Here is a 20,474-nt window from a genome sequence, read left to right on the forward strand (position 1 = left end):
TTTTTTTTTTTTTTTTGCGGTACACGGGCCTCTCACTGCTGTGGCCTCTCCCATTGCGGAGCACAGGCTCTGGACATGCAGGCTCAGAAAGATCTTTTTTGACCCACCTCCTAGAGTAATGGAAATAAAAACAAAAATAAACAAATGGGACGTAGTTAAACTTAAAAGCTTTTGCAAAGCAAAGGAAACTATAAACAAGACGAAAAGATAACCCTCAGAATGAGAGAAAATATTTGCAAACGAATCAAAGGACAAAGGATTAATCTCCAAAATATATGAACAGCTCATGCAGCTCAATATTAAAAAAACAAACAACCCAATCAAAAAATGGGCAGAAGCCCTAAATAGACATTTTTCCAAAGAAGACATACAGGTGGCCAAGAAGCATATGAAAAGCTGCTCAACATCACTAATTATTAGAGAAATGCAAATCAAAACTACAATGAGGTATCACCTCACACTAGTTAGAATGGCCATCATCAAAAAATCTACAAACAACAAATGCTGGAGAGGGTGTGGAGAAAAGGGAACCCTCTTGCACTGTTGGTGGGAATGTAAATTGATACAGCCACTATGGAGAACAGTATGGAGGTTCCTTAAAAAACTAAAAATAGACCTACCATATGACCCAGCGATCCCACTACTGGGCATACACCCAGAGAAAACCATAATTCAAAATGCACCCCAATGTTCACTGCAGTACTATTTACAATAGCCAGGTCATGGAAGCAACCTAAATGCCCATCAACAGATGAATGGATAAAGAAGATGTGGTATATATATACAATGGAATTTACTCAGCCATAAAAAGGAACAAAATTGGGTCATTTGTAGAGACGTGGATGGACCCAAGGACTGTCATACAGAGTGAAGTAAGTCAGAAAGGGAAAAACAAATATCAGATATTAACACATATATGTGGAATCTAGAAAACTGGTACAGATGAACCAGTCTGCAAGGCAGAAATAGAGACACAGAAGTAGAGAACAAACATATGGTCACCAAGAGGGGAAAGCGTGGTGGGGGAGCGGGTGGTGGAGGTGGGATGAATTGGGAGATTGGGATTGACATGTATACAGTAATATGTATAAAATCGATAACTAACAAGAACCTTCTGTATAAAAAAATAAATAAATGAAATGAAATTTTAAAAAAAGATGTGGAACATATATACAGTGGCCTATTACTCAGCCATAAAAAAGAATGAAATAATGTCATTTGCAGCAACATGGCTGGACCTAGAGATTAGCACAGTAAATCAGTCAGACAGAGAAAGACAAATATCACATATCACTTATATGTGGAATCTTAAAAAATAATACAAATGAACTTATTTACAAAACAGCAATAGTCCCACAGACATAGAAAACAAACTTATGGTTACCAAAGGGGAAGGGGGGGAGGGATAAACTGGGAGTTTGGGATTAACATATACACACTACTATATATAAAACAGATAATCAACAAGGACCTAATGTATAGCACATGGAACCCTACTCAATATTTTTTTATAATAACCTATGTGGAAAACGAATTTGAAAAAAGTAGATATATATGTACGTATAAGTGAATCACTTTGCTGTACACCTGAAACTAACACAACATTGTAAATCAACTATACTTCAGTAAAAATAAATATTTTTTCTTAAGAAAGTGATTTTTTGAAGAAAGTGGGAAAGGAAGATATTTGAAAGGAAATGGAGAAGACAGAAAAATACAGAGAAAGCAAAGGAAGATTAAGAAACACACAAGAATGGCCCCCACGTTGATTTTTCCAGTACTTCAGGCGATGTATTTAAGGGGAGAGGACTCTGAAGAGTCACTTCTGGGATCCCGTGGAGGTGATGAACGTAATAAGGCACCAAGCTCAAGGGTCTCTTAGCACCGAAGACTCCCCACCAGCACCGATGACGCTGGCACGGGAAAACGTTCAGCGCGCAGCCCCAGGAGACGTGCTCTTTATACTTGTGCATGTGTGTGCCAGCACACTCATACACACACATCCACACGTGCACATACACACATACGCACACACGCCCACAAGTCCACACATGTGCACACGGTGTGTACAGAGACATATAGGCATGCACACACGCAGTCCACGTGAATGCAAATCCACACACATGTATATACCCACACAGACGGGCACACACATATACATTTGCACACATGCCCCACATATCCACAAACACACGTGTACAGACACATGCAAATGTGCGCGTGCATGTGCATACAACACACACATGCCCACATGCACATCGCAAGAATGCACACAGCCTCACAGACACATATCTCCCACACGTACACCACCCACAGACAGAGCCACCCGCTGATCCACACACGATCTAAACATACATGCGCCATCTATTTCTAAGTGATAGCCAACTTTTACTGTAAATACTAGGCATCATTATAATACCTACAAATGGAAATGTGTGTGTGCATTTTTAAGTGTACAGTCTGTACTTAACACCTTGTATTTACAATAATAATAGCATCTCGTTTATAAACCCACCCCATCCACCCTACCCCAGGAAAACAAGCACTTTGGGAAAGCACAGGAGTCCGGGTGCTCCCAGCTAAAGGCCTCGCCCAGGGCTCTGGGAGCGTCCCCGTGGCCCCAGGACAGCAGCAGAGCAAACGCCGCCGAGAGCGGTGAGCCCGCGACATGCAGGTGACGGTAGCTGGGACAGTGGGAACCCACCCGGCTCCCTCCAAGCCTTTAGATCACAGGGGACAGTGCAGCTGCCCCAGCAGGCCTGGCAGGAGCCGGGCAGGGTGCTCTGCAGCCTCAGGCCAAGCTGCGGGTGTGAGGCTCACAGGGTGACCATCACTTCCTAGCAGCTCAGCCCCTTCCAGCGGCACCAAGGCCAGCTCTCCTCTGCCTCCACTGAGGCCTGCCTCCTGGGCGTCTCGTCCACAGCCCTGTACCTCATGTCACCCACAGTTACACCGAAGCCCAGGGATGACCACGGGTGGCAGTTCTTCTGCCTCTGCTCCCACGCAGCTGTCCCCTCTCCTCCGACCAGCTGAGGGGGCTGGTCCACAGAGACAGAGGGGCCAGCGGGGGCCTGAGGCCCCTACCCGACTCCCAGGCGGGCCAGGCTGGGCCTCACTCCCAGTGCCCTTGGTGAGAAGGCTGTGCGGCTCTATGCCCCCCGCCCCGGGCCCCCCATGTCCCTCGGGGCGAAACCCCGGGTACTGACCTGCTTCTCATTCTCATCCTCCAGCCTCAGCCGGTCCTCGATGCAGTTCCGGGCCTGCAGGAAGGCCTTCCTCTGGGAGCGCTCAGCCAGGATCCTCACGAAGACTCCGTACATGTTCACGCCAAGGAAGAGCAGGGCGTTGGCACCGAGCTGGAGGGGAGAGAACATTGCAGAGGGCTACACACAGGGCCCAGCTCAGCAGAGGCTCCTACGCGTCCTCCGACCACCAGCCCATGAAACGACTACGCCAGCCAGACAGTGCCAAGCCGGTTTCACATGGCCACGAGCCAGGCCTCATCCCTCACCCTGTGCAGGGGTCACCTGTGCTATAAGCTTGTCACGTAATGGAACAGTAGGAAAGGACGCAAGGTGTGTCCCCCGAAATTCACGTGGAAGTCCTCACCCCTAACCCCCCAGCGTGGGCCTGTATTTGGACACAGGGTCTTTCAAGAGGTAATCAAGTTAAAATGAGGCCATTAGGCTGGGCCCTAATCCAGCATGACTGGTGTCCTTATAAGAAGAGGAGATCAGGACACAGACACGCACGGAGGGAAGACAGGACACAGGGAGAAGATGGCCGTCGACACACCAAGAAGAAAGGTTTTGGGAGAAACCAGCCTCCAGAAGTGTGAGAAGTTAATGTCTGTTGTTTAAGCCACCCAGTCTGGGCACTTAGTTACAACAGCCCGAGTAAACCATTACACCCAGAAGTTTTGAACGTGAAGACAGAGTGGTTATTCCCACAAAGGCAACATGGAAAGCTCTGGAGAGAAGCAGTGAAGGAGAGTTGATTAAAAACAAAAAAGAGGGCTTCCCTGGCAGCGCAGTGGTTGAGAGTCTGCCTGCCGATGCAGGGGACGCGGGTTCGTGTCCCGGTCTGGGAGGATCCCACATGCCGCGGAGCGGCTGGGCCCGTGAGCCATGGCCACTGAGCCTGCGCGTCCGGAGCCTGTGCTCCGCAACGGGAGAGGCCACAACAGTGAGAGGCCCACGTACCGCAAAAAAAAAAAAAATGGTGCCCACTGTCACCCAGAACACCTCATTGTGACCTGAGCATCTCCATGTGACCTGGGCATCTCCGTGCGACCCAACCATCTCCATGCGACCCCGAGTATCTCCATGTGACCCTGATCATCTTCGCTGTGCCCCTGAACACCTCCAATCTGAGCGTCCCGCTAGCTGGAGCGTCCATGCTTTAACCCGGTGCGGGGCTGGAACACAAATGCATCTTCAACGCCTGTGCCTCCTCTCACAGGCACAGTGGCCAGCACTGGCTGCACCCCGGTGCACCGCACTGGCCCCCGTACCACGCAGCGTTTTCTGCGTCTAAAGGACCACCTGCTGTATTCTGGGATCAGCTCATCCCAGTCTGTAGACGAAGGCGCTTTTCTGGTGGCAGCGGGAAGACCGGCGTATATGAAACAATAAATTGTAGTTTGGTGGAGTCAATATTTAAATGCGTACTGAGCGTGTTTAAAACGCCCACAGGCAGTAGTGAACACGTTTCTAAAAATTCAAACGATAGTGAGTCTTTGCACAAAATGTGCTTCTCTCCCAGCAGACCCTTAATCACCTGTGGCTTCTGCACGCCCCTCCCAGCCTCTGTTTAAGGTTTTGAACATGCAGAACATGTAACACACAGGACACCTCTCCCGAGATGCCCTCCAGCCCGTCAGCCCCACAGCTTCCGTGACCCCTGCAGTGAAGCCCCCAGCTGTCACTGTCGAGCGGAGTACGCAGTCAGGTGGAGAATAAGGAGTCCAACTGAGGAGCCAGGCGCCCGGGGTCAGCTCAGCACAGGGTGCAGGACGCCACAGGTCACACCTGGCAGATGCGGCTTTTCCAGAAAGCAGGGCCTCAGGTGGCCGGTGGCAGAAAAAGGGGGAAGTGCAGGTCCCTACTGAGGTCTGGGCAGAGACGTGAGGCATGGGCTGGGGGCAGAAGGGCCAGCAGAGGCTGGGCAGTTTGGTCAAGGGAAAACTCAGGAGCAGAGTGGGAGCGGGCTGGGTCACCGGGAGCCCCACCTTGTCACCTCCTCTACACCCACCTTCTTCACACCTTCCCTTTACTCCAGCCATGGTGACCCCCCCAGGGACACCAAGGCCCAGCCACGCGGTCACTGAGTACCTAGCTGCCCTGCCACACCGTGTGAGCTGCTCACATGGAAAACAGCCCCACGGCACACCCCACAGCTGGAGTCTGGCGGGCAGGGCGAGGCGGAAGCAGCGATCTGGGGAGCGGGCAGGTCTCCCCTGCCTGGTGCTCTGCATTCACATTCACACACCCAGGGTGCTTCCCCGCGCCCCAGAGATCTTCCCGCAGGAGAGCGAAAGAGGAGGCCGTCCACGAGAAGCTGCCGGCACACCTGCCCCCCTGCATTCCCACACACCCCCAGACCAGCAGCCATGGTGACGGGCACACAGCAGCGACAAGAGGCGCAGCCCCTGCCCCCATGGGGCACAGAGAGGTATCAAGACTGGCTTCCTAATCAGCGATCAGGGACGAGGGTGACAAGGCAGAGAGAATCTGGCCCAGAGGTCACCTAGAGAGGGCGTTGGTTCACACTGGCACCAGAAGAGAGGGGATGGGGGCAACAGGCTGAGACGGTTCTGAGCTCGGGGAAGGGTACGTGTCAGGGTGGAGGCTGAGTACCACACCCCAGAGCACGTGGCCGCAGGACCACAGGGCGTCCTGGTACTGCCAAGTCCTCACCAACCCCACGGCATCCCTGCTGGCACTACACACACAGGCCCTGAGTAAGGGCAGGGCCCCCCGCTGCAGAGGGCGCGGCACACCCAGCAGACCCGCACACCGGGCCTCAGCATCTGGGCCCCCGAGGACCTTCCCACAGCCCACGCTGCCCTGGATGCCAGGGCCCTGCCAGGACCTCAACCCTGCACCTTTCCCACCCTTGGAAGGCTTGCCCTTCGAGCTCTCTTCCTTGTCTAGCTGAAACTCCACAGCCCAACAGGACAGCCCCCTGCCCCCTCACACTCTGGAAGCGAAGCCAGCTCCGTGCACAACCCTGTGCCTGGGGTGCTCCTCCGGCCACAAGGGAATCCTCGTCTGTCCCTCCTCCCCCGGGGACCTCCCTCTGCCCAGCCCAGCCGGTCCCACTGCCCACTGCCTGCGGGGGCCTCCCCTCCCCACTTCAGCTGGGACCCGCAACTTCCAACCATCATCCTCGACAGCAAGCGTCTGATTATTTCTTGCCCCTGAAAATGAGATCCTTCTCTTAACTCCTCTTCCTCTCCCAGGCCTGCCCATCTTTCTCCCCTTTCCAGCAAAACTCCTGAAAAGGCCTCACCTCACCCCGCCTGGGCCGCACCCCAGCCTGCCTTCCCTTCACAGCTGCCCTGGGCGGGGCCACCTTCACATCCTGAGCCCAGGCTCAGGTCCCAGTGCCCGGCCCACCGTCAGCTCCCCACCCCTGGCCCCTTCCCCAGCCTCCTCTGGTCCACGCCTCACACCTGGACCCCCCTCCACCGCAAACTCCACCCCTCGTGATGTCTCATCCACACTCACCTCGGGAGCCCAGCCCTGTGCCAAAGACCCCAGATCGACACCTTCAGCTTGGACCAGCCAGCATGGGACAACCTTGGCAGGTTGTCAAAGACCCCAGATCGACACCTTCAGCTTGGACCAGCCAGCATGGGACAACCTTGGCAGGTTGTCAAAGACCCCAGATCGACACCTTCAGCTTGGACCAACCTTGCATGGGACAGACCCTGGCAGGACCCCTGGTCACCCCCAGCACTCACCCCAGTAGTCTCTCCCACCTCAGCAGACCCGGGCCCCTGGAAGCCCCTCAGGCCTGGGCCCATTGCCCCCACCAGCAAATCCTCCCGGCTCCGTCTCCAACAGACGGGGCGCTGACACCCCGCTGCCGATGGCTGCTTGGCTGCCGAGCTACCTCCTAACCCGCCCTGTGCTCCTCCCAGCTCTGCAGGCTCCCCGCACGGTCCTCTGCCCTGAACCCCTGACCTGCAGTCTTCCTGTGCCCAAAGCCCTCCGTGGCCCAGGCCAGAGGCCCCTACATCCTGTCCTCCTCGTGTCCCCCCGGCCTCGCCTGCTTTCTTAGGGCCTCTGCCCTGTGTCCCTGGGTGGGACCCCCTTTCCCACACAGCGCCTGGCTCACCCCCAACCTCCAGGGCCTCCACTCACAAGGCACCTTCTCGAAACAGCTGACCCGACCCCTGTGTCTACAAATGCACACACTCGCACCTGGGCTTTGAGTATTCTCCCACTGACCAGTTCTATTTCTTTCCTTCTTCCTTTCCTCCTATTTTCTTAGCAGTTACCGTCTTCCAAAACGTTATAGAACATTAACTCACTTGTCACCTTCCCTGCATGCTGTCTACCCCTCGAGGGGCCTCAGTCTGTCAGGTCCATGACTGATCCGGGAGCCTGGAATAGAGCCTCTCATATCATACCAGATGCCTGGTATTCCTTGAACGAATAACTGAGGACACAGGGGTGGTGAGGGGGCTGGGCCCCGTCACATTGCTGGAAAGGGACAGAGGGAGAACTCACACACAGACACCTGTGCTGCCACCTGCACTGCCCAACCTCTCTCCAGGCTGTCTCGGACGAGACCTGATAAGACTGTGTCCCAATTCTCATATGCCTCGTCAGATGGGCAGTGGGGAGGGACCCCAGCTTTTCCACGATCAAGAGAGGCACATAAGAGGCAAGGCATCAGGCTTCCCTGGTGGCGCAGTGGTTACGAATCCGCCTGCCAATGCAGGGGACATGGGTTCAAGCCCTGGTCCGAGAAGATCCCACATACCACGGAGCAACTAAGCCCGCGTGCCACAACTACTGAGCCTGCACTCTAGAGCCCGCGAGCCACAACTTCTGAGCCCACATGCCACAACTATTGAAGCCCGCGTGCCTAGAGCCCATGCTCCGCAACGAGAAGCCACCGCAATGAAAAGCCTGCGCACTGCAACAAAGAGTAGCCCCCACTCGCCGCAGCTAGAGAAAGCCCGCATGCAGCAGCAAAGACCCAACACAGGCAAAGATAAAAGCAAGTAAACAAATAAATTTATTTTTAAAAATGGATCAAAAATCTAAATATAAGAGCTAGACTGGGAAAAATATAAAAAAAAAAAAGAGGCAAGGCATCAACGTGTCCTAGTGTCAGAAAGTGACATGGCTTCTGGGGCAGGCTGAGCTGGTGGGAGCTGCTGGGACACAGCCCACAGACACATGCACACATGGACCAGATCACGCAGCCCAGGGAACTGCACTGGAGCGCGCAGGGCAGGCCTGGCAGGAGCATCCCCCTCCCAAGCCCTTGCCCTTCAGGCCCCGTGACCTGGGCAGACGGCCAGCAGAGGAAGCACTGCAGGGAAAAGGATGAGATCACCTGGCGACAGGTGTGCATGGCCACGGCAGCTCGTCAGCCTCTGCCCACGGGGCAGGCAGCCAACCCCACCCCACAGTGGGCACTGGGGGTCCCCCGGCCCCTTGGGAAGGCCAGTGTAGAGCAGGGAGAAGCTGGTACCGCGCAGTGGGTGGGCGCCTGGGGTCATCAGTCAACATGAACTGTCCAGATGTCCCCTGTGGCGGGCAGGGCTCTCCTGTCCCGGCCACTCCAGGTCCCAGAGGGCCAGGCGAGCCTTGCCGGGGCTGGGAGGAGAGGAGCTCTGAGGCTGGACTGAGAACAAACAGGCCTGGCTGGCACGTGGAATGGAGGCCTTTTCTGCGTCCACAGTGACCACAACGCTACAGACCCAGCCAGGAGGTTAAGGCCACCACCTGGAGGGCACGGGGGGAGGGGGGCTAGACCTTCTGTCTGTGTCCCCTCATCCGAGAGGCCCAGCTGGGGACTTCCGGGGCACCCACTCTGTCGGTCAGACGTGTGTTCAGAATCACTGATTCAGTGACTGCAGGAAACCACGACGAAGCGCATCTTTCTCTTAACCGTGGCGTATCGATGGTACTCGCAGCACTTCCCAATATTTTGCCACTCTTGTGACACAGGGCAAAGACTTGGGGGGAGAATTCCTCCACAGGCGTTTACATCCCTGCAGTCGGCCTGCACTCAGGAAGGCACACAACTGCTCTCCAGCCGAGGGCCCCCGCCCGCTGCCCCCAAAGCCCGCACGCCCTGCAGATGGAATCACGTGCCCAGGTCTTGACTAGTTTCTCTGGCAGGGCTGGGAGCCCTCGTCAAGTGAGCATCTCCTGAGCACCAGGAGCTCTAAGCACCGCCGGCACTCCGCCATCCCACGCCCCTGCTCCCTCCCTGGCACACCGCCCTAGAGCTCCTTCAAGACCCTCACCTTCCACCCTGGCCCCCAGGCCCCGCTGCGCTGCCCTCAGCTCTCCCCCTGCCGCTCAGCACAAGGCCACGGCAGCTTCGCTTCCTGCACAACCAACAGGGCTCACTGCCCCCCACCCCTTTACACGCACCTGAACGTTGCATCATTATGATTTTTTTTTTTTTTTTCTTTGCGGTACGCGGGCCTCTCACTGTTGTGGCCTCTCCCGTTGCGGAGCGCAGGCTCCGGACGCGCAGGCTCAGCGGCCATGGCTCACGGGCCCAGCCGCTCCGCGGCATGTGGGATCTTCCCGGACCGGGACTCGAACCCGCGTCCCCTGCATCGGCAGGCGGACTCTCAACCACTGCGCCACCAGGGAAGCCCCATCATTGTGAATTTTACATGAGAGGCTGTGAGATCAGTAACTTAACCGAGAACCCATTGTTCAGGACTCTAGGGGCTATGGGAGGAGGGCAGGCATACTTTACTCGGAGGCAGAAGGTAAACCTCCAGGAGGCCACACGAGCAGGGACTGCTACAAACTGAAGCAAAGGTGGCACCATGCAGGCCCCAAGCAGGCCCTGGGCAGGTGGCTGAGCCCGGAACTGAGGCCTGCCATTTATGGGGAAGACACGGGCGTAGAGAGGTTAAATCTCCCCGAGGCCCCAAGGCCAGGACGTCCCAAACACAGGCACATAACTCCAGGGCCCGCCAGGCCACGGGCACATCTCTGGATCCAGGCCTTGGGTGGATGGGCCTTGGGGGCCCTGCACGGGTGGTGGCAGTCATGGGCTTCAGGGCTGCCGGGCTTGTGGCTGGTCGGGGGATGGCCGGGGCCTCACCCGCCCCTTGTCCTGCACACAAGGCCCAGGGCAGGTGGGGACAAGTGCCTAGTGGGAAGTGTGGAAGGGGCGGCAGGGCAGGGGCAGCAGGACGCTCTCAGGGCAGCAGGGTTTCAGGACAAGGACCCCATCACAGGTGCCAAGGAGTCAGGGAGTGGCTGCGACACAGGCAGAACGTGAGCAGACTGTTGCGACGGCAGCAGAGATCCTGGGCACTGGCTGGACACAGGGATCCGGAAGGGCCAGCCCTGGAGGAGGGGGCGGGGCCACTGGAGCCATGAGAGCCCGCGTGAGGGGACCTTCGGAAAGGCCTGCACGGGAGGATGTGAAAGGTGGACTCCAGCCCTTGAAATTAAAACTATAGTTGAGAAGATCAGAAACCTCCCTTTTGGGATTTTCTCATCATCTTAGCTTCCTTCCTGCCATCTTTGGGGTTAGATTACAAACAGGAATGGCGAGTCCCTGGGGGGCATAAAAGAGCCAGTGTGTGTGTGTGTGTGTGTGTGTGTGTGTGTGTCAAGGTGACTGACCAGTCAGTCTGTCCTCATCTGCCAGGGTCCTGGGTCTCACACACACACACACACACACACACACACACACACACACACACACACACACACACACACCCCTGCCATGTGTGTGGTTAGCACCCCTCCCAAGTACAATGGCTAGGCCAAGGACTGCTCGTCTGCCCAGCAGAAAGATGTTCCCCCTGCCCCCCACCCACCGCCAGCCACTGCGTCCCTCACTGGGCTCGGCTGGAGCCCACTCGGGGCGAAGCAGCTGTTCTCCCTCTCCCCCGAAGAGCTCACCTCCCCCGCGGCTAGGAAACCTGAGCGGCATAAGCCCATACTCCACTGCACTCCACTTCAGACCACCTGTGGGCCCTGCATCCCGCAGGAAAACCACACATTCTCTGCACCCCTGCAGTGAGCTGGGAGCTGCCCCCCACTCCAGCAGCACTCAGCAAAGGGACTTCTTTTATTTATATTTTTTTGACAGCTTTATTGGAGTATAATTGCTTTACAATGGTGTGTTAGTTTCTGCTTCATAACAAAGTGAATCAGCTATACGTATACATATATCCCCATATCTCCTCCCTCTTGGGTCTCCCTCCCGCCCTCCTTCTCCCACCCCTCTAGGTGGTCACAAAGCCCCGAGCTGATCTCCCTGTGCTATGCGGCTGCTTCCCACTAGCTATCTACCTTACGTTTGGTAGTGTATATATGTCCATGCCTCTCTCTCACTTTGTCCCAGCTTACCCTTTCCCCTCCCCGTGTCCTCAAGTCCATTCTCTAGTAGGTCTGCGTCTTTATTCCCGTCTTACCCCTAGGTTCTTCATGACATTTTTTTTTCTTAGATTCCATATATATGTGTTAGCGTACGGTATTTATTTTTCTCTTTCTGACTTACTTCACTCTGTATGAAAGCCTCTAGGTCCATCCACCTCACTACAAATAACTCAATTTCATTTCTTTTTATGGCTGAGTAATATTCCATTGTATATATGTGCCACATCTTCTGTATCCATTCATCCGATCAAAGGGATTTCTTAAAATGGGATCACTGGTGGGAAGGGACGCTTCAGGGAGACTGGGGGAGGGCATCTGCCAACCACCTGTCACCCCACCCTGGGAACCCCCAGGGCCCTCCCACCTGGAGCCCCCCTGATGTGAACCATTAGGACCAGGTGTCCCCCCCACCTCCGCACCTTGCCAGACGGGAGCTTCCTCACACGCCCAATGCATCTACTGCTCCAAACCGGCCACCCCCGGGGTTTCCCCAGGGTTCAGGAGTTTTCCTTTCCCCACGAAGGTCTCTTGGACTTCCCTGGCAGTCCAGTGGTTGGTTAAGACTCCGCACTTCCACTGCAGGGGGCACGGGTTCAACCCCTGGTTGGGGAACTAAGATCCCACGTGCCTCGTGACATAGCAAAAAAAAAAAAAAAAAAGTCCTCCCATGAAGCTCTCTGAACTCGTGGCCTGGCCGGAGGTGCCCTGAAGATGGTGATCACATGGTTTAGCACCTGCTGTGCAGAAACCACAAGGGAGACAGGCCAGGGGTTACCGTGAGCTTCTCAGAGATGCAGGTGACCACAGGCTGAGGGATGGAGAGTCGGGGAGGAGGCATCGGGAGGCATCACCCACCACTCCTGCAGCAGCGATCCCATCTCGGGCCCCGTCCAGCCCGGCTGCACTCCTGGCGAGCCCATGGGCACGAACATCACTCACTGCTCAGCACAGGAAGGAAACAGCAGCAGATCACCCCTCAGGTTCTCCGGGAAGGCCCCAAGACAACACCTGGGCCAGGGGAGTTAGCAGCCAGTCCGGGCAGAATTGCCCAGCCCAGGGGAGCCCACGGCTTCTTGCCACGGACGGCAGTCGGCAGCAGTGGAACTGTGCCCGGGCACCTCTAAGGCCCACGTGGGAAACTGCCACTTGGCCCGGGAAAGACTAGTGCCACGTCTCGGTGCCCCTCAGAGGACCTCCTCCCAGATGGGGATGTCCAAGGGGCTCCCACTCCAGGGGGACCCCCCCAGCACTGGACACTAGCCAAACGGACGTCTCTTTGGCGTGGGGAGACAGCAATCCAGAAGAAAGTCCCTCCTCTGGGGCCCGACCACTGGCTTCTGGGCTCCGAGGCTGGGCCGGGGCTGGCACACAAGTGACCAGCACGACCACACCTGGCCTGGGGCTGCTTTCCCAGGGGACGATGACCCCAGGACCGCTGCAGCTCTCATGGCCTGGTCCCCACGTGGACCCAGGAGTGTGGTCTGCACTGCACCTCTTCCCTAAGGGAGACCCCACGCTCACGCCAATTCCACAGGGCCCGGGCGGGTGGGGCATGATCCCACCTGGCCGAGTCCCCCAGCACAGTGACCACGCCCAGTGTAGGCACAGGGCCCAGCCTCGCCCCTGGGACCCTTGCCCCCCGAACCCCCATCTCATGAGGGGCCATCTCAGAACGGGGGGCTGAGCTGAGAGGCAGAGCCGAGCACCCCGTTGGTGCTGAAGCACGTGTGGGCTGAGTTTCAGACATTCACACCCCCGACCCTCTGTCCCCCAGTGCAATTCCGCTGCGCTGGGCTTCCCGCAGAGGCTCCTCTGCAGGGCGCTTGGTCAGCCCCAAGTATGTAAAGACGGAAGAAGCCAAACAGGGAAAGCACAAGCGCCTGCGTCAGACCTGGACCACCCGGAGGGCCCTGCCCCATCCCCAAAGGGCCTCAGGAAGGAAGGGCAGACACTTCAGATTTACAAGCTGGGCAGTTAAACGGGAAACGTGTGCCCCTGGTGTCCTCAGAGGGACCCTTCATAAGGGGAAATAACACACACACGCCACAAAGAAAAAAACAAAAATTTTAAAAGGTTCATGGCAATTTGGAAAGGAGTTCAAATATCTGCAGAAGATCGTCCCCCCGTCACAGCACCCACACCCCCAGCTGCTGCACCCACATCCCCTGGTCGCTGCTCTCACACTCCCGTGGTCTCCAGGACAATGTCCCGCCTCCACGGCAGGCCTGAGACCCGAGGAGCCCCGTGCTCTGCCCACTTTCCCAGGCCAGACGCTCCCCTGTCCCCCTTCCCCCATCCACGTACAGAGCGTGTCGCACCCCAAATGCCCCCGCGGCCCACGCAGCACGCAGCTCTGGGGAGCCCACGCTCTCCCCTCAGCACTCCTCCCGCTCACTGATGCCTCTGCCCGCAAGGGTTCCCCTCCTTTCACTCGGCGGCCTCCTGACCCCCCAATCCCGAGGCACCCCAAGATCACCCCTACTCAGCATTCAAACTCCTCCACTGAACTTGATCCATTTTCAATCTGCCGCCGCCCAGACTGTCCCCAGCACAGGACCCGGGGCCCGTCCTGCAGAGAAGCCAGGTGTGTGGACTCGAGGGTGCGGCTCGAGGACGTCCTCCTCAGTCACAGATGGCAGTGCGGTCACAAGACAAGGAGGGAGCTGCTGCCCAACGCACCCACGCCCCGCTCCACCAACCCCTGACTCCCCACGTGCCCCCCACCCCACCCTGCAGAGCCGCTGTGCGTTTGGTCTGTGGGCCAGGCCCTAAGACCCCTGGGTCCCTCTCACCTCCTTTCCAAGGGTGCTCACAGGGGGACCCATTCATTCCCACCTCTACTCAGTCACCGCAGGCCGGGTGGCGCTCTTGTCGTCTTTTCAAGCATAGCTGGCTTTTCAACATCGCTCACAGGTGTGTTGTCAAATTAATGTAATTGCTTCTTAGCTCTGTTTTCCAATTAACAGAAGTATTTTAGGGCTACCATCTTTTGAAAGAAGGGCAGAATGTCGGTAACTGTTGGAGCTGAGGGCTTCTACCCAAGAAATCACCACGCTGGTCCTTCTACTCTTGTGTATGATTGAAGTTTCCATAAAAAAATAAAATAAAAACAAGTTATTTTTTAAAAGATGCTGATGGGCTCTTGTGAGCTCCTGCCGTTGGGTTTCTAAGCCCCAAGGCTGAGGCCCGCTGGGCTGTGGTCACCACACCTAGGTAGGGGCGGGGGGACCCAGGCACAGTGCTATGTAACCCTCGGCATCTTCATCAAGGGCACCTCCTGGTGTTGGGGTCCCGGCTCACCCCACCTGCTGGTGCACGAGTGAGCTGGGCCACAGGACCGTGTGCCTCCAAGTCCCACCCACCCATCCACAGCACCTGCAGTATTTCAGCGCCTCCGTTCACCTTTACACACCTGGACGCCGACTCTATCCACAAAGAAGATCTCACCCCACTGCCCATTTCTGACCCTTGAACAAACTGGACTTCAGAAAAGGGTCCCACTGCACAGGGTGCTCCCAGGACACAGTGAGTACCCAGGAACCACTTGTGATTCCTGCAGGTAAGGATCTGCTTTAAGATAAAGCATCAGGGGCTTCCCTGGTGGCACAGTGGTTAAGAATCCGCCTGCCAATGCAGGGGACATGGATTTGAACCCTGGGCCGGGAAGATCTCACATGTCGCGGAGCAACTAAGCCCGTGCGCCACAACTACTGAGCCTGCGCTCTAGAGCCCGCGAGCCACAACTACTGAGCCTGCGCTCTAGAGCCCGCGAGCCACAGCTACCGAGCCCGCATGCCTAGAGCCCGTGCTCTGCAACAAGAGAAGCCACCGCAATGAGAAGCCCGCACACCCCAACGAAGAGTAGCCCCCGCTCACCGCAACTAGAGAAAGCCTGCGCGCGGTGATGAAGACCCAACGCAGCCAAAAATAAAAAAATAAAATAAATAATTTTTTTTTTAATTAAAAAAAATAAAATAAAGCATCAGAGATATTTCCAAATCCCTAGGCTAAACCAATGATTCCCCAGATGTGCTCACTGAGCTTCTCATCCACGCAGCAGGGCACATGTGTTTGGGAAAGCAGCCACCTTGCAAAACAAGTTCAAAGAGCACACATTTCAGATCCCTTTGGCCACGGTTGATTCAGGAGGCAACGCCTTCTCTTAACAAGAGAGTGTTTCTCCCATAAGGGAACTAGGCAAAGGCACTAAGAAAAATGCGCTAACGATTTCACAGAAGGTCATCACTCCAGCACAAGGCTCCCCCTCCCACCGATGCCCACGACCAAGTTCTCCCAGCAGCAGTGGGCAGAGTGTCCCAGAGCGGACACCTCCCTCAGATGCTCACGTGCAGCACAAGACTGCCAGTGCAGATGTGAGAAGCACCCTTGGAAGAACGCAGTCTCACACGGGCTCATCAGGCAGCTGCTGAGAAGGGCGCTAGGGGGACAGTGCACGGGACAAGAGGCCACACAGGAGGGCCGGCCGGAGGGCCAGGGTCCCAGGCACGGCCCAGGATCGAGGGGGCAGGCCCTGCTGCGGTCGGTCATTCTCCTTGTCCAGAGTGTGGCATCTGACATCCCCCACCCTGGGCACATGGTGCCTTGGGCCCCATACAAGCCACTGCATGAACAACAAGACCCATCCGTGCATCAGAGTCAGCTGTGCTCCCGGGAAGCCAGGGTCTACGCCAGCAAAGGAAAAGCTGGACCCTGATATAGTCACTCTGTACTTCAGAATCAAACTAGAAAGCTGCCTTCAGACTGGGAACGTGCCCACAGGGAGGGCTTCCCCCTCTGCAGGGTGTGGACAGCAGGAGGGAGCACCCAGCATGTCCAGTGACCCTGACACACCACGGATGGGAGTTCCATCCCCAGGGTCACTCTCCTGGGCATGCTGTCCCCCTGCACCCGGATCCCTCACCTGGACATCCCCTCCACCTACCTGCACGAGGGGCCCCTCACCTGGGACCCCTCATAAGCACCCTGGTTCTGGGCCTGCAGCAGCCCCGCTGCCCACAGGATCCCCACAGGCTGCGACTGCCTGGCCAGGCCCCCTTCCAAGCTGCACTGCCCACCTCGGCAAGTGCCCCCGACTGCAGACCTAGACACACAGCAGCCCTGCTTGCTGTCCCTGCGCCCAGGCTGTGGGCCCTCAGACCACAGACCCTGTACCAAGCCTGACACAGGCACACCCACGTGAACACACTCACACCCCTGCACACCAGGATGCATGCACATGTGTACACACGGGCACCTACGTGTGCACACAGAGGCACGTGTGCACTCGTGCGCGCGCACATGTTCACAACACGCGCAGGCGCGCGCAGAGGCCCCGCCCCCAGAGCTACGGGCATGCTCTGCACAGCCCCGCCCAGAGAACCCTGACAGCTCGGTATCAAGGCAGATCCCACCACGCTCCAATCCAAGAAGACAGGGTCCAGGAGGGAAGGGGACAGAGCAGGATCCAGGGGGGAACGAAGACCGGAGGGCCGCAGACGCGGCAGTGAGGGACAGCCTGCAGTGGGTGGGGACGCCGCGTCAGCCCCATGCCACACCCCGCACGTGGACGTGAGCCCGAGGAAGCCCAGCCTGCCCTGCCTGGGCTGACGCAAAGCAGACAAAGGGCAGAGGGACACAGCTGGTGGGGGTCCCGGCCCTTGTCACTCTTCCCCAAGGCTCTCAGTCCTACACACACGGCCCCCTCACCCGACCTCCCCCACTGGGCAGAGCCTGGGGCCTGGTGTCATTTCATGCACTGGTCGTGGAGTTGGAGGGCCCCGGGCCCCATTTCCCTCGGGGGAGACACGTCTATCCGGAAAACAGTAAAAATAATCAGAGTGTGTTGCGTGAACGTGTGTGAGCGCGCCTGTGAGTGTGCATGTGGGTGTGTTCCTGTGTGAGCGTGCAAGGGTGTGTGTTTATGTATGCATGCATGTACACACGTGAGTGTGAGAGCACGTGCGTACAAGTGGGAATGTGCATGAGCGTGAGTGTGCTTGTATGTGCATTTGTGTGGGTGTGAGTGTGCACTTGAGTGTGTTTGTATGTGTGCATGCACATGCGTGTGAGAGAGACGACGGACCACATGTGACTCACATCCTCAAACACGGCAGAACCCAGCACTTTAGGGGCGGGAAGGTCTTTTCTGCCTGCCTGGCTCAGCCCCTCGGTGCAAACTAAGGTGCCTGCAGTCCAGGAACAGGGTCTCACCTGGAGGTGCAGGGGCGGGGTGGTGGCCCAGGCCTCCTGGCTGCCATGCGGCCCTTCCTGCCCCACCGCCAGCCCCTGCCCAGCCTGGCACGTGGACGAGCGAAGCCCTGGCCCTGGGAAGGCCTCAGCACAGACACAGCCCTCTGGCTGCCGCTGCTGGGCTGTGCTACGGGAGGGCTCCCAACAGCACACGGGCCGGAAGCGATGGGAACACCCAAAGGGCACAGTCTGGACAGACGGCCTGCCACCAGCATCCTGCGCGTCTCTTTCAGCGTTTGACCAAGACCAGACAGAGGGTCACCAAGGTAGGGAAAACTCGTAGGTCACAGGCTACGCTCAATTTGTGATGACAAGAGGAGACTCCCACTTCACTGAGTGCTGGCCCACGCTGCGGGGAAGCCACGGTCCCAGAGGGCCACCTGCACCTACACAACCATGGGCGTGACCTCGGAGGAAACTGAGGCACAGGGTAAGTCCCCTGCCCACCGCACCACAGCTCGGAGCAGAGCCCCCGCGGTGCTGGGAATTCCGACCCACCCCATCTGGGTCAGGAAATGATCCGAGGACATTTCTGGGCTCCAAGCCTGCAGGAACACAGAGCCAGCAGGAGACCCGTCAACCCAGAGGCTGGGCCCTGACCCTCTGGACCTCACAGATGTGAGGGGAGAAGGGCATCACCCCAGAACCACTGTAAGCCCACGGAAAGGGCAGCGGGTGGGGACGTTTCCCCACAGGACCCGCTTGAGGGAGACTTCCAAATATTCCTTGTGGCCCGAGCCCCAGGCCCTCCCCGCACCTGCCCTTTCTTCCACGCCCTCCTCCCTGGCCCCGTGGTGACCAGCTCAGTCCCTCAGGCAGCCACCTGCAGCCCCAGGGTCCAGCAGCCCCTTGGCCTCATCTATCCAGGACTTGGCTGGAGCGCACTGTCCGCAGGAGGCCACCCTGAGCCCCCTGTCTGCCTTGTCCCCTTCACACGCCTCCGAAGGTCACACACACTCCCCCAGCACACACTGTAGTTCCAGTTGTTGATCGGGGTCCCCAAAGACTAACTTTCTGGAGGGCAGGTGGTCTGGTCCCCTAGCTCGGGGCCTGGCACCCAAACGTGGATCACAGAACTGTCCAGAGAAGGTGCCCCAGCCCGAGCAGCTGCGAGGCTTCACAGCCATGTCTGCTTCGCCTGGTCCCCGTTCCTTCCACCAGGTCCACCGGGGGGCCAGACTCCAGCACAGGGACAGTCTGGGGGTCCTGCGGCCACAAAGGAAAGCCTGGGGCCCACAGGACCGCCCAGAGGGGGAACAGGTGGGAACCCTCGCCCGACGCCAGGACGGTTCCCCCTCACCCAGGCCCCAGTTCCTGCTGCTCTGGTGTAGGCAGCTCCAGGTGCTTCTTACAGTTTGAGCAGGCTGCCCTGGCGGGAGGATGACACAGCTGTGATGGAAACAGACCAGGTTTAGGGAGGGGACTGCCCAGCAGACAAGGGGGCTGGGGAATCAGGTGTGCCCTGTGGGATGCCCGCTGGACATGAACCTGGAGGCCTGGAGGAGCCACTGGACACTGCCCAAGGCTCAGGGAGCAGCCGGGCTGTAATGTGCAGGGGGTGGGAAGCCGGGGCAGTAAGTCGCCGTGGGGCTGAGCCCTGCCCAGTGACGGGAGCCAAGGCCGGTGAGCCAGCGGGTGATGGGATCCAGCCAGGGCAGGGGAGGGAGAGGGAGGGACCAGTAGGGGGCAGTCAGGAGGCTGGGGGGTTACGTGCAGCAGGAGAGGGGCCCCACCTAGGAAAGAGCCCAGCCAGAGGAGAAGGGGCCCCACCGGGGTGAGGGGCCGGCTGTGCGGCACGGCTGCAGAGGCGGGCTGGTCAGGAGAGGGTCCAGGGAGGCGGGGTGAGGGGAGATGCAGAGAACCAGAGGGGAAGAGGGCCAGCCAGTGGAGCAGGGGGCCATGGGGGGGGGAGGGCCCCGCCTGAGGAGGCGCTGGGCCGAGGGAGGGGCACAGGTCTGGAAGGAGGGGTGGGAGACACATAGGGGCGGGAGGCATGGCTGCCCAAGCCCGTGTGGCGGCCGATACAGCCAGCACACATGGTGATTCTGACAGCGGTCATGTGGCTCCACCTGCCAGCACTCACGTTCTCCTCAAGGGCTCAGCCCAAACTGGAGGGGCAGGGGGAATTCTGGCCAGCTCCCAGCTCCCCAGCACAGCAGCGATTTGCTACCCTTTCTGTGGTTCAGGCACTAAACACATCTCCTTTACGTGGATAGGCAACCAGACTGCACTGCAAGTTGCACACTGCAGTGGACCCTCGCTATTCCCCCTCTGAAAAAAGACAGCAATCCTGACCCACCTGCCCACAAAGCGGGCATCTGGGAGGGAGCCCTGGGGAGAGAGTCAGCACAGGGTGGAAGCTGGGGCTCTGCGCCCTGCATCCGTCACAGGCAAGGCGCCTGAGGGGCAGAGCAGGCACCCTGAGCCAGCAACCCTTCTCCAGAGACACCCCTCCTGCCCCACCATCACTCCCCGGCAATGACCTTCGCAAGCCCTCGCCTGACTCTACTTCCCCGCCACTCCCCAGCCAACCTGTCCCTGAGCACAGTCACCTCCTCCCAGAGCCTCCCCCCTCAAGGCTCTGTCAGTCAACAAGGGACAAATCTGGCATCTCCC

At 57.8% G+C, this 20,474-nt stretch overlaps 1 protein-coding gene across 1 annotated transcript in view; it reads right to left on the reverse strand.

Moving 5' to 3' along the window:
- Positions 1-20,474, reverse strand: part of ADCY1 (adenylate cyclase 1) — a gene marked incomplete at its 5' end in the record, with an annotated part of 120,431 nt that overhangs the window by 96,115 nt on the left and 3,842 nt on the right. The window contains one exon of the mRNA XM_082846256.1: positions 3,207-3,356. Within this exon, the coding sequence (XP_082702382.1) occupies positions 3,207-3,356 (150 nt within the window). The remainder of the gene's footprint in view (positions 1-3,206; positions 3,357-20,474) is intronic.

Source organism: Leucopleurus acutus (assembly GCF_964270905.1).
Source record: "Leucopleurus acutus genome assembly, chromosome: 9".
Taxonomy (NCBI): Eukaryota; Metazoa; Chordata; class Mammalia; order Artiodactyla; family Delphinidae; genus Leucopleurus; species Leucopleurus acutus.